Source organism: Mobula hypostoma, chromosome 13, assembly GCF_963921235.1.
Source record: "Mobula hypostoma chromosome 13, sMobHyp1.1, whole genome shotgun sequence".
Lineage (NCBI taxonomy): Eukaryota > Metazoa > Chordata > Chondrichthyes > Myliobatiformes > Myliobatidae > Mobula > Mobula hypostoma.
The window spans coordinates 49,996,959-50,010,747 of NC_086109.1; the positions used below are offsets into that span (position 1 = coordinate 49,996,959).

Genomic DNA, 13,789 nt, shown 5'->3' on the forward strand with positions numbered 1-13,789 from the left:
GAGGGTGGATCTCATAGAAAGATTCCGAATGTTAAAAGGCCTGAACAGGTTAGATATGGCAAAGTTATTGCCCATGGTAGGGGAGTCTAGGACAAGAGTGCACGATTTCAGGATTGAAGGACGTCCATTTATAACAGAGATGCGGAGAAATTACTTTAGTCAGAGGGTGGTAAATCACAAGCGGCTGTGGAGGCCAACTCATTAGGTGTATTTAAGGAAGAGATAGATAGGTTCTTGATTAGCCAGGACATCAAAGGGTAGGGGGTGAAGGCAGGGGAGTGGGGATGACTGGAAGAATTGGATTAGCTCATGATTGAATGGTGGAGCAGACTCGATGGGCCGAATGGCCTACTTCTGCACCTACATCGTATGGTCTTATCAGATCATTACACAGAGCATTGAGGCAGACCAAGGTAAAACAACAACAGAAGGCAGAATAATGTGTAACAGCAACAGTCAGTGCAGTGCAGGCAAACAATACGGCACAAGAATGACATTTTGGGTCTAAACCCTGCATCAGGACTTACAGTGAAAAGGGAAATGGCCAGTACAGAGTGCGTCAATTCTGAGGAAAAGTATTTACCAGGTCTCAGCTATACCTTCAATCTCCACACAATCTCCTATTGTCCAATGACCTCTACTCTTTCCTTAGTTGTTGGTTGTCCTTATAATTATAAAACACTCTTACATTTACTTTAATCCTGTTTATATTGGTCGTCTCCCTTCTCCATTTTAATGTACCTATGGGAGGGAACTCATATGGGCCCAAACTGCATCTTTCTCTTTGTGGGAAAGCTGGTGCATTCTTGGTTTCAATCCTAAACGCGCCGGTCCTTCAGTGGTTTTGCCAACGAGTTCTGTTGGATGGTCTGAGACATAAAACTTTTTCCCGCTCCTCAGACACTGCCCGACCTGCTGAGGTCTGTAAAAAACTGCCAATCAACTGAAATTTACAGTAGGGAAACGTTAAATCTTACATCTCTCGCTCCAGCCCCACCCCCCACCGAGCCACCGACCGACCGTCGATGCAGCGACCACCAGCCCGACCCTCTCTCTTTACCTCTCCCTCCTCCCCCCTCTCCTCCTCCCCCTCTCCTCCCCCTCCCCTCCTTCCCCCCTCCTCCCTCCCCCTCCCCCCTCCTCCCTCCCCCTCCCCCCTCCTCCCTCCCTCCCCCCCCTCCCCTCCTTCCCCCCTCCTCCCTCCCCCTCCTCCTCCCTCCTCCTCCTCCCTCCTCCTCCCCCTCCTCCCTCCTCCCTCCTCCTCCCCCTCCTCCCTCCTCCCTCCTCCCCCCTCCCCCCTCCCCCCTCCTCCCCCTCCCCCCTCCCCCCTCCTCCCCCTCCCCCTCCTCCCTCCCCCCCTCCTCCCCCTCCCCCCTCCCCCCCCTCCCCCTCCCCCTCCTCCCCTCCCCCTCCCCCTCCTCCCCCTCCTCCCCCTCCCCCTCCCCCTCCCCCTCCCCCTCCTCCCCCTCCCCCTCCCCCTCCTCCCCCTCCCCCTCCCCCTCCTCCCCCTCCCCCTCCCCCTCCTCCTCCCCCTCCTCCCCCTCCCCCTCCCCCTCTCCCTCTCCCTCTCCCTCCTCCTCCTCTCCCTCCTCCCCCCTCTCCCTCCTCCCCCCTCTCCCTCTCCCTCTCCCTCTCCCTCCTCCCCCTCTCCCTCTCCCTCTCCCTCTCCCTCTCCCTCTCCCTCTCCCTCTCCCCTCTCCCCTCTCCCCTCCCCCTCTCCCCTCTCTGTCGATGCAGCTGTTAGCTGCCTGGACGAGTCCCATAGCTCTGCCTGCTCTAATTTTATCCGTTGTGGTATTTCTGGGCGGCCGTGGTCAGCACATCGCGCTTTGAGCGAGCAGGCAGAGACCCCGGGACAGTGGGGGGAGAGAAGCCCACCACCATGGAGGCGAAGCCTGAGGCGGACGGGGACGTGGCCCTCCGGAAGCGACCCGACAGCAAGAAGGGCAAGAAGCCGGTATGTGTGGGGCCACCGCGACCACCAAGGTCCCTACTGTGCCTGAGTCTCAGAAACCCGCTCCGCAAACTCTGCACCAGCATCGTGGAGTGGAAGTATCCTTCGGTGGGCACTGGGCCGAGGGAGGGAGGGAGGGAGGGGATCCGGTGTTGAGTAGTTGGGTGGAGATAGGGATAGGGGGGAGAGGGTCGACTGGTGGGTGTTTGTGAGGGTGACGATGGTGGGTGGTTGTGAGGGGGGACGATGGTGGGTGTTCGTGAGGGGGACGATGGTGGGTGTTTGTGAGGGAGACGATGGTGGGTGGTTGTGAGGGGAGATGATGGTGGGTGGTTGTGAGGGGGATGATAGTGGGTGGTTGTGAGGGGAGACGATGGTGGGTGTTCGTGAGGGGGACGATGGTGGGTGGTTGTGAGGGGGACGATGGTGGGTGTTCGTGAGGGGGACGATGGTGGGTGTTCGTGAGGGGGACGATGGTGGGTGGTTGTGAGGGGGACGATGGTGGGTGTTCGTGAGGGAGACGATGGTGGGTGTTCGTGAGGGAGACGATGGTGGGTGGTTGTGAGGGGAGACGATGGTGGGTGTTCGTGAGGGGGACGATGGTGGGTGGTTGTGAGGGGAGACGATGGTGGGTGGTTGTGAGGGGAGACGATGGTGGGTGTTCGTGAGGGGGACGATGGTGGGTGGTTGTGAGGGGAGACGATGGTGGGTGGTTGTGAGGAGGGACGATGGTGGGTGGTTGTGAGGGGAGATGATGGTGGGTGGTTGTGAGGGGGATGATAGTGGGTGGTTGTGAGGGGAGATGATGGTGGGTGGTTGTGAGGGGGATGATAGTGGGTGGTTGTGAGGGGAGATGATGGTGGGAGATTGTGAGGGGAGATGATGGTGGGTGGTTGTGAGAGGGACTATGGTGGGTGGTTATGAGGGGAGATGATGGTGGGTGGTTGTGAGGGAGACGATAGTGGGTGGTTGTGAGGGGAGATGATGGTGGGTGGTTGTGAGGGGGAAGATAGTGGGTGGTTGTGAGGGGAGATGATGGTGAGTGGTTGTGAGGGGGACGATGGTGGGTGGTTGTGAGGGGAGATGATGGTGGGTGGTTGTGAGGGGGACGATGGTGGGTGTTCGTGAGGGGGACGATGGTGGGTGGTTGTGAGGGGGACGGGGGACGATGGTGGGTGTTCGTGAGGGAGACGATGGTGGGTGTTTGTGAGGGAGACGATGGTGGGTGGTTGTGAGGGGAGACGATGGTGGGTGTTCGTGAGGGGGACGATGGTGGGTGGTTGTGAGGGGAGACGATGGTGGGTGGTTGTGAGGGGAGACGATGGTGGGTGTTCGTGAGGGGGACGATGGTGGGTGGTTGTGAGGGGAGACGATGGTGGGTGGTTGTGAGGAGGGACGATGGTGGGTGGTTGTGAGGGGAGATGATGGTGGGTGGTTGTGAGGGGGATGATAGTGGGTGGTTGTGAGGGGAGATGATGGTGGGTGGTTGTGAGGGGGATGATAGTGGGTGGTTGTGAGGGGAGATGATGGTGGGAGATTGTGAGGGGAGATGATGGTGGGTGGTTGTGAGAGGGACTATGGTGGGTGGTTATGAGGGGAGATGATGGTGGGTGGTTGTGAGGGAGACGATGGTGGGTGGTTGTGAGGGGAGATGATGGTGGGTGGTTGTGAGGGGGATGATAGTGGGTGGTTGTGAGGGGAGATGATGGTGAGTGGTTGTGAGGGGGACGATGGTGGGTGGTTGTGAGGGGAGATGATGGTGGGTGGTTGTGAGGGGGACGATGGTGGGTGTTCGTGAGGGGGACGATGGTGGGTGGTTGTGAGGGGGACGATGGTGGGTGTTCGTGAGGGGGACGATGGTGGGTGTTCGTGAGGGAGACGATGGTGGGTGTTTGTGAGGGAGACGATGGTGGGTGGTTGTGAGGGGAGACGATGGTGGGTGTTCGTGAGGGGGACGATGGTGGGTGGTTGTGAGGGGAGACGATGGTGGGTGGTTGTGAGGAGGGACGATGGTGGGTGGTTGTGAGGGGAGATGATGGTGGGTGGTTGTGAGGGGGATGATAGTGGGTGGTTGTGAGGGGAGATGATGGTGGGTGGTTGTGAGGGGGATGATAGTGGGTGGTTGTGAGGGGAGATGATGGTGGGAGATTGTGAGGGGAGATGATGGTGGGTGGTTGTGAGAGGGACTATGGTGGGTGGTTATGAGGGGAGATGATGGTGGGTGGTTGTAAGGGAGACGATGGTGGGTGGTTGTGAGGGGAGATGATGGTGGGTGGTTGTGAGGGGGATGATAGTGGGTGGTTGTGAGGGGAGATGATGGTGAGTGGTTGTGAGGGGGACGATGGTGGGTGTTGGAGTGGGACGATGGTGAGTGTTTGGGGGGACGATGGTGAGTGTTTATGGGGGATGATGGTGGGTGTTTGTGAGGAGGGACGATGGTGGGTGTGAGGAGGATGATGGTGGGTGTTTATGAGGGGGACGATGGTGAGTGGTTGTGAGGGGGATGATGGTGAGTGGTTGTGAGGGGGACGATGGTGGCTGTTTGTGAGGGGGACGATAATGGGTGTTTGTGAGGGGGACGATAGTGGGTGTTTGTGAGGGGGACGTTGGTGGATGGTTGTGAGGGGGACGATGGTGGGTGGTTGTGAGGGGGATGATGGTGAGTGTTGGAGTGGGACGATGGTGACTGTTTGGGGGGATGATGGTGAGTGTTTTGTGGGGGACAATGGTGGGTGTTTGTGAGGGGGACGATGGTGAGTGTTTGGGTGGAATGATGGTGGGTGTTTGAGATGGGGAATGATGATGTGTGATTGGAAGAAAACATCACAACAGCATCTCACACCTCCCTAGACCCTGGTTTGATCATCATCATGGGTGCTGTGTGTATGGAGTACAGTATCCATATTCTGCCAATGGCTTTGTGTGTTTCTCTTCGGTATTCTGGTTTCTTCCCACTGGTAGATTATCTGTTGACTGAGGGGCCACTTTATTAGATATACCTGTTTATTAATGCAAATATCTAATCAGCCAATCACGTGGCAGCAGCTCAATGCATAAAATCATGCAGACATGGTCAAGAGGTTCAGTTGTTGCTCAGACCAAACATCAGAATGGGGAAGAAACATGATCTAAGTGACTTGACCATGGAATGATTGTTGGTGCCAGACGGGTGGTTTGAATATCTCAGAAACTGCTGATCTCCTGGGATTTTCACACTCAACAGTATCTTGAGTGTACAGCAAGTGGTGCAAAAAACAAAAAAAAAGCTCAGTTCTGTGACTGAAAATGCCTTGTTAATGAGAGAGGTCAGAGGAGAATGGCCAGACTGGTTCAAGCTGACAGGCAGGTGACAGTAACTTAATTAACCAAGTGTTACAGCAGTGGTGTGCAGAAGAGCATCTCTGAATGGACAACAGCTTGAACCTTGAAGTGGATGGGCTGCAGCAGCAGAAGACCATGAACATAAACTTTATTAGGTACAGGGAGGTGCCTAATAAAGTGCCCTCTGTGTGTATATTGGGAGCGGGGGCAGAGGCAACAGATGGGCACAGTGTGGGCAGTTGGGTGGTGGGGGGTGGGAGTGGAGGCAACTGTTGGATTAGGGCTCGGGGCTGTGCGAGTGGAAATGCGTGTAGGGATAGCGTCTTCTCACAATATACGAAAACTATCGCGAGTTGTCAGGTCAGGAAAGGTTATTGGCCACTGCAAGACTTGTACTCTGTGTATCCAGGTCAAAGAACTGGACAGAAAGTAGAACATTGCTGCATGACCTGCTGAGTTCCTCCAACATTTTGTGGTTGTTGCTCAAGATTTCCAGTGTCTGCAGACTCTCTTGTGATGTACCAAACTGCCTTTTCCAAAATCTCCTTTCTGGAAAGTACCATAGGGTTATTAAAACAAAAAACTTCACACCATCTTAAAAGCTTCTTCCCCCAGGCAGTTAATCTGGCCAACCATCTAGTTACCACTCCACTCCCCTCTATCTATTTTCCCTGTCTCTGCACTGTAGACACTTTGAACCACTTTTTATAACTGGACGTGGAAAAGATGTTTTCTATAGTGGACCAGAGCAGAGTAAGACCCTCTTAGAATAGAGGGATGTCCATTTATGACAGAGACGAGGAGGAATTTCTTCAGCCATGGGCGGTGAATCAGTGGAATTCACTACCACAGACGGCTGTGGAGGCTGTTTTTGGGTATATTTAAAGCGGAGGTTGTTGGGCATCAAAAGTTATGTGGAAAAGGCAGGAGAACGGGTTTGAGAAAAATAATAAGTCAGCCTCGATGGGTTGTTGGAACAGACTCGATGGGCTGAATGGGCTGATTCTGCTCTGTGCCTTATGTGTTATGGACTCATTGTAAATAAATGCTGGTATTTTTGTATTTGTGCACATTTTATTCTATAACTTAATCTAACTTTAACTTTATTTTTTCTATAATTCTTTATTATTATTGAATGTTATTTTTTGTTGCATGTCTCACCCTGAGCAACGCAACGCAGCAAATTCCTAACACGTAAATTTATATATTGAATGAAGATCACCCTTGATCCTTGTAAAGGAACAGGGAGAGGGATGATAGTCCTGATAGAGAGAATACTGAATTCCTACTGAAGGGTCTTGGCCAGAAATGCCGACTGTTTATTCATTTCCATAGATGCTGCCTGACCTGCTGAGTTCCTCCAGTATTTTGTGTGTGTTACTGTGGATAGGCATGGTTGGAGAGACAGACTGATGAAGACAGCTAAAAGGAGTGAGGGGGAGAGAAGGGGACAGGAAGGACGTGAGAGAGGGAAAAATAAATGGAGAGAAGAGGGTAGTGGGATGAGATAAGGGGGCTTTGGTGAGAAAGAGAGAGAGGATGGGAATGAGAATATCAGTAGAAAGAGGTTCAGGTTTAGATTTATTTATCGTGTACATTGAGAAGTACGATGAAATGCATAGTTTGCATTAACAGCCAACACACCAAGGATGGGCCGGGGTCAGCCTGTAAGTGTAAACACACGCTCCAGTGCAGACATACCATACCCATAATGCTCAGCAGAACAAGACAGAACACGACCGGACACAACACAACTAGCAACAAAACAACAGCAGCAGAAGTAAGCCACTTTCCTCCCTCCCACCTGCCCATCCGCCCTGCACAGACTGTCTTCCAACCCCAGGACAGGGCTCTGGGCCACAAGTCCCCAGGCTTCGGCCGTTAGGCCTTGACTTCCAGACTCCCAATCACCGAGTGGGTGGAGAGGCAGGTACTGAGGTGAGAAACACAGACTGCTGGAGGAACTCAGCAGGTCAAGCAGCATCCATGAAGGGGAATAAACAGTCGAAGTTTTGGGCCGAGACCCTTTATTCCCCTCTATAGATGCTGCCTGACCTGCTGAGTTCCTCCAGCTCTGGATTTCCAGCATCTGCAGAATCTCTTGTGTTTATGACTGAGATAAAAATATGGCTTTGAGAAAGCATACTGAGAGGGAGTACGTTTTCTTTAGAGACACAGTGTGGAACAGGCCTTTCCAACCCAACACGCTGCACTGCCCAGCAACTCCCAATTTAACCCTGGCCTAATCACGGGACAATTTACAATGACCAATTAACCTACTAACCGGTACGGCTTTGGACTGGAGAAACACTCACACATTCCACAGGGATACAGGCTGCTCTCAGATGACGAACTCGGAACTGTGATGCTCCACGCTAACTGCTACACTACTGTGGTGCCCAATGTGTGGTGAGAGGAGGAAGGGCTGGGGAAGGTGAAGATAGTCATAGTCATACCTTATTGATCCCGGGGGAAATTGGTTTTCGTTACAGTTGCACCATAAATAATTAAATAGTAATAAAACCATAAATAGTAAAATAGTAATATGTAAATTATGCCAGGAAGTAAGTCCAGGACCAGCCTATTGGCTCAGGGTGTCTGACCCTCCAAGGGAGGAGCTGTAAAGTTTGTTGGCCACAGGCAGGAATGACTTCCTATGACGCTGAGTGTTGCATCTCGGTGGAATGAGTCTCTGGCTGAATGTACTCCTGTGCCCAACCAGTACATTATGTAGTGGGTGGGAGACATTGACCAAGATTGATCAGACACCACCGTCAGAGAGTCCACTTCCATCCCAACAACATCACTGGCCTTACGAATGAGTTTGTTGATTCTGTTGGTGTCTGCTACCCTCAGACTGCCGCCCCAGCACACAACAGCAAACATGATCGCACTGGCCACCACAGACTCGTAGAACATCCTCAGCATCGTCCGGCAGATGTTAAGGGACCTCAGTCTCCTCAGCAAATAGAGACGGCTCTGACCCTTCTTGTAGACAGCCTCAGTGTTCTTTGACCAGTCCAGTTTATTGTCAATTTGTATCCCCAGGTATTTGTAATCCTCCACCATGTCCACACTGACCCCCTGGATGGAAACAGCTCTCCTCAGGTCTACCACCAGCTCCTTAGTCTTTTTCACATTAAGCTGCAGATAATTCTGCTCACACCATGTGACAAAGTTTCTTACCGTAGCCCTGTACTCAGCCTCATCTCCCTTGCTGATGCATCCAACTATGGCAGAGTCATCAGAAAACTTCTGAAGATGACAAGACTGTGTGCAGTAGTTGAAGTCCAAGGTGTAAATGGTGAAGAGAAAGGGAGACAAGACAGTCCCCTGTGGAGCCCCAGTGCTGCTGATCACTCTGTCGGACACACAGTGTTGCAAGCACACGTACTGTGGTCTGCCAGTCAGGTAATCAAGAATCTATGACACCAGGAAAGCATCCACCTGCATCGCTGTCAGCTTCTCCCCCAGCAGAGCAGGGCGGATGGTGTTGAACGCACTGGAGAAGTCAAAAAACATGACCCTCACAGTGCTTGCTGGCTTGTCCAGGTGGATGTAGACACGGTTCAGCAGGTAGATGATGGCATCCTCAACTCCTAGTTGGGGCTGGTAGGCGAACTGGAGGGGATCTAAGTGTGGCCTGACCATAGGCCGGAGCAGCTCCAGAACAAGTCTCTCCAGGGTCTTCATGATGTGGGAGGTCAATGCCACCGGTCTGTAGTCATTGAGGCCACTGGGGTGCAGCGCCTTCGGTAAAGGGACGAGGCAGGACGTCTTCCACAGCACAGGAACCCTCCGGAGCCTCAGGCTCAAGTTGAAGACATGGCGAAGTACTCCACATAGCTGAGGGGCACAGGCTTTGAGCACCCTGGTACTGACACCATCCGGTCCTGCAGCCTTGCTTGGGTTGAGACGTTTCAGCTGTCTTCTCACCTGTGAAGCCCACCGTGGTGGTTTCGTGTGGGGAAGGGGTATAGTCATGACAGCAGGGTGGGGGACTGTGAGGAGGGGTAGGAGGGAAGAGTGGAATATGTGTTGGTTGGGGGCCGACAACAGATGACTCATGTGGGGGAATGGGCAGGGGCCACAATGTCAAATCTGTTAAAGAACAGGTTAAGTTCGTTGGCCTTGTCCACACTGCCTTCAGCTCCTCTGTTGCTAGTTTGCCGGAACCCAGTGATGGTCCTCATCCCACTCCAGACCCCTCTCATGTTGTTCTGCTGGAATTTCCACTCAAGCTTCCTCCTGTACCTGTCTTTAGCCTCCCTGATCCTGGCTTTCAGGTCTCTCTGTATCGCCCTCAGCTCCTCCCTATTTCTATCTCTAAACGCCCTCTTTTTAGCGTTCAGGATGTCCTTAATGTCCTTTGTTACCCATGCCTTGTTATTTGAATAACAAAGGGCAGTTCTTGTTGAACACTGCAGTCCACACAAAAGTTGATGTAATCAGTGATGCACTCTGTGAGCCCATCAATATCCTTTCAATGTGACTCACAGAGTGCCTGCCAGATGGGGACAAATAGAACGAGATTGAGGGACAAATGTGACTCAGGCTGGGGACACAGAGACAGAAGGAGAGTTGGGAGTGGAGGAGTGCTGATGGAGAAGAGGCAAGTAGAGAGGAAAGGACGGGGAGATGGAAGTAGAGGTTAGAGGAAAAGGGTGAGCAAGATGGAGTGGCCATGATGGGAGAGAACATCTGTTGTGGATCCCACCCACCCTGCTCGTGGACAGTTTTTCCAATCCCCTCAGGGAGGAGGCTACGTAGCACCCACACAAGGACCACCAGACTCAAAAACAGTTACTCTCCCCAAGCAGTACGGCTGATCAACACCTCCACCCACTCACTCCACCACTACTTTATTATTTCCTGTCAGTCACCTTCTGTCCAGCCAAGCATCACTGTATGGACATACAATCAATCTATGTATATAACTTAATTTATGTATTTATATTTATTGTGTATTTAAAAATATTATTGTGTTATTTATCTTTTGAATTTTTTTCTGGAGTAACAGTTAAACCTTGAAGTTGGATGAGAATGATAGAGGAGGACAAAAAGTGATAAAGGTAGCACAGAGGGAGAGGGAGAGGAAGGAGGGGTAGTGAGGTATAAAGGAACAGGAGAGGTGGATCGAGGGAGCAGGGGTTGTGACTAAGGAAGGGAAGAGGAGGATAGTAAGTGGGAATGGAGAGGTGGGGGTTAGGAAGGTAGGAAAGGAGGGGGAGGGAGAGTAGAATGTAAGGGGGAAGAACATCCTAGGTATAGTGGACATGGAGATGTCTCCTGTAGCTGGTGAGTCTTGAACCAGAGCACACAGCCTCGGAACAGAAGGACATCCCTCTAGAACAGAAATGAGGAGGTAGTTCTTTAGTGGTGAACTTGTGGGATTCATTACCACAGATGGTTGTGGATGCCAAGTCATTATGTATATTTAAATCGAAGTTAATAGGTTCTTGATTAGTAAGAGCTTCAAAGGTTATGGGGGGAAGGCTGGAGAACAGGGTTGAGAGGGAAAATAAATCAGCCATGATGGAATGGCAGAACACACTCAATGGGCTAAATGGCCTAATTTGGCTCCTGCATCTTATGCTCTAAAGTGGAGGGGCATGGAAGGTGGAGAGAGGAGTAAATTGAGAGCGATCAAGGGTGTTTGAGAGAGATTGGAGAGGTCTTCTCAGGGAGTGTCAAATCTTTGGAATTCACTGGCGGTCGGGGCTATATCATTGGATATATTTAAGGTTGAGATAGTTAACTATTTGAAAGATTGAGGATTTGACAATTTTGGAATGGGCAATACTGTAAACCCATGTATACTACCACACTATTGTTTGTCTTTTTTGTTCTCTTTTTGCACTAGTTCTTTAATTTTTAAAAATATTGTAATTTATAGTGTTTTAAATTATGTATTGCAATGTACTGCTGCCACAAAACAACAAATTTCATGACATATGTCAGTGATAATAAACCTGGTTCTGATTTGGACTCTGAGTGTGGGAGGGCAGGAAATAGTGAGGAAGGCAGGGGAGAGGAAGGGAGAGTAGGGACGGATATTGGAGAAGTTAGGGAGATCAGAGGAAAGAGAATGGGAGAGGTAGAAGATTGTGTGTGTGGGGAGGGGAGAGAATGGGAGAGAGTGGGAGAGGTAGATTGTGTGTGAGAGAGGGGAGACAATGGGAGAGAGTGGGAGAGGTAGAAGATGGTGTGTGAGAGGAGGGGAGAGATTGGGAAAGGTAGAAGATTGTGTGTGAGAGGGGAGAGAGTGGGAGAGGTAAAAGATTATGTGACAGGAGGGGAGAGATAGAAGTTTGTGAGGAGGAGAGAGAGTGGGAGAGATAGAAGATTGTGTGTATAGGAGGGGAGAGAAAGGGAGAGGTAGAAGATTGTGTGTAAAGGAGGGGAGAGAATGGGAGAGATAGAAGATTCTGAGGAGGGGAGAGAGTGAGAGAGATAGAAGATTGTGTGTATAGGAGAGGAGAGAGTGGGAGAGGTAGAAGATTGTGTAAAAGAGGGGAGAGATAGAGGATTGTGAGGAGGGGAGAGAGTGGGAGAGATAGAAGATTGTGTGTATAGGAGGGGAGAGAATGGGAGAGATAGAAGATTGTGTGAGAAGAGGGGAGAGAATGGGAGAGGTAGAAGGTTGTGAGGAGGGGAAGAGAATGGGAGAGATAGAAGATTGTGTGAGAAGAGGGGAGAGAATGGGAGAGGTAGAAGGTTGTGAGGAGGGGAAGAGAGTGGGACAGATAGAAGATTGTGTGAGAAGAGGGGAGAGAATGGGAGAGGTAGAAGGTTGTGAGGAGGGGAGAGAGTGGGAGAGATAGAAGATTGTGTGAGAAGAGGGGAGAGATAGAAGATTGAGAAGAGGGGAGAGAGTGGGAGAGGTAGAAGATTGTGTAAGAAGAGGGAAGAGAGCGGGAGAGATAGAAGGTTGTGTGTAATGGAGGGGAGGGATAAAGAAGAATTAAAACGGAAGGGATGAGAGAGTGAGCAGTCATGTGGAGTACACAGTTTGTGAGGAGAGGGTGCGAGATAGGGAGAAGTTTGGAGGTGGTGGGGAGAGAAGGGGGCAGGAGGGAAGATGGAGGTTGAGGGATTGGGGCTTCGAGAATAGCTGTGGAGTAGAGATTGGGGCTGGTGAATGTAGATGGAGAGCATATGTTGTAAATATGTAGTTTTGTGGCAGCAATACATCGCAATACATAATAATAAAAAGTATAAAATACAATAACTATATATATAAAAATATTAAATTAAGTGAGTAGAAATAAAGAGCGAGGTGGTGTCCATGGATTCATTGTCCGTTCAGAAATCTGATGGTGGTGGGAAGAAGCTGTTCCTGGAATGCTGAATGTGCGGTTCAGGTTCCTGTGTTCCTCCTTGATGGTAGCAATGAGGGGAAAGAATAGAAGGGGAAGAAAGAAAAGTGGTAGGAAGAGGGCAAGGGTCACCGGGGTCAGAAGTCCATGCATGAGCGGACGTCGAGGCTCATAAGTCAAACCATGATCACTGTCCTGGGTGATGTCCAAAGGCCCAGTGTCTGTGTGTCTGAAAGCTTGGGAGACAAGGACTGGAGGCCTGGAGGCTTAGAGGCTTGGGGCGGGCTACCCTGAGTTTGGAGGGAGGGATGGGAAAAAGGTTTATTTTGTTGCTTGTTTGCCGAGCATGGTGGGCCTGCTATGTTAGTGCTGGGACATGTGCTGACAATTGTGGGCACATCCTTGGTTAACACAAATGACACATGTTTCAATGTACATGTGATAAGTAAATTAATCTGAACCTGAGTCCGGATCTACTACTGCAGCATCTGAATTGCTCCGCATTAGCAAACAGTATTGGCAAACACTTGTTGGTGGGGCGGGCCGGTGTCGCAGCTATCATAAGGCTTTATCGTGCCAGCAATCGGGGTTTGACTCCCACCACTGCCTGTGAGGAGAGTCTATGTTCTCCCTGAAAAGGGTGACGAAAGAACGTGAGGGCAGTGGAGAGAGAGTAGAGTTAGAATCCAGTAAAGGAGGAGGCTGGGGAAGAGTGGGTGTGTGTCAAGTGGGGTAGAGCGATGGAGTTGAGAGTGGGACAGGAATAGAGTGTTATTGAGTGTGACGGGAGATGCCTTTTGACATGGTTGGTGCAGCTGTCCCTAGTTTCAATCCATATTAGGTTAGCACAGCCCTGCTCAGCATGATCAGAGGTGGCACTGAGCTCTCCAGCCTCTTCTGCAATCAATGGAATCACTGCCTTCCCCAGCTGCTTATGACAAAGAATCTATAAACTGTGGTTTGGTAATGCTCCCAGTGTCTGACAGGAGCTCTCTTGTTAAACAAGGCTACAGATTACTCACTTTAGCCACTGCTGAACACTGGGCCAGTCTGAGGGGGGGGGCCTTGCATAGTAGAAATTTCAAGGGTCAAGTAATCCACAACTTAAGCTATGGATCCGATGACTTACATTCGTATACAAATGAACATTATAGCCAGGACATTTCCCATGGCCAACCATTTTAATTCCGAACCC

General features: G+C 51.0%; 1 protein-coding gene across 2 annotated transcripts in view; it reads left to right on the plus strand.

Annotated features, from left to right (window-relative positions):
• Positions 1-1,692: 1,692 nt before the first annotated feature.
• cacna1sa (calcium channel, voltage-dependent, L type, alpha 1S subunit, a) overlaps positions 1,693-13,789 on the plus strand; it is a 469,610-nt gene continuing 457,513 nt past the window's right edge. For both annotated transcript variants that reach the window (XM_063065671.1, XM_063065672.1), the window contains exon 1: positions 1,693-2,052. In XM_063065671.1, the coding sequence (XP_062921741.1) occupies positions 1,883-2,052 (170 nt within the window). In that variant the 5' untranslated portion in view covers positions 1,693-1,882. The remainder of the gene's footprint in view (positions 2,053-13,789) is intronic.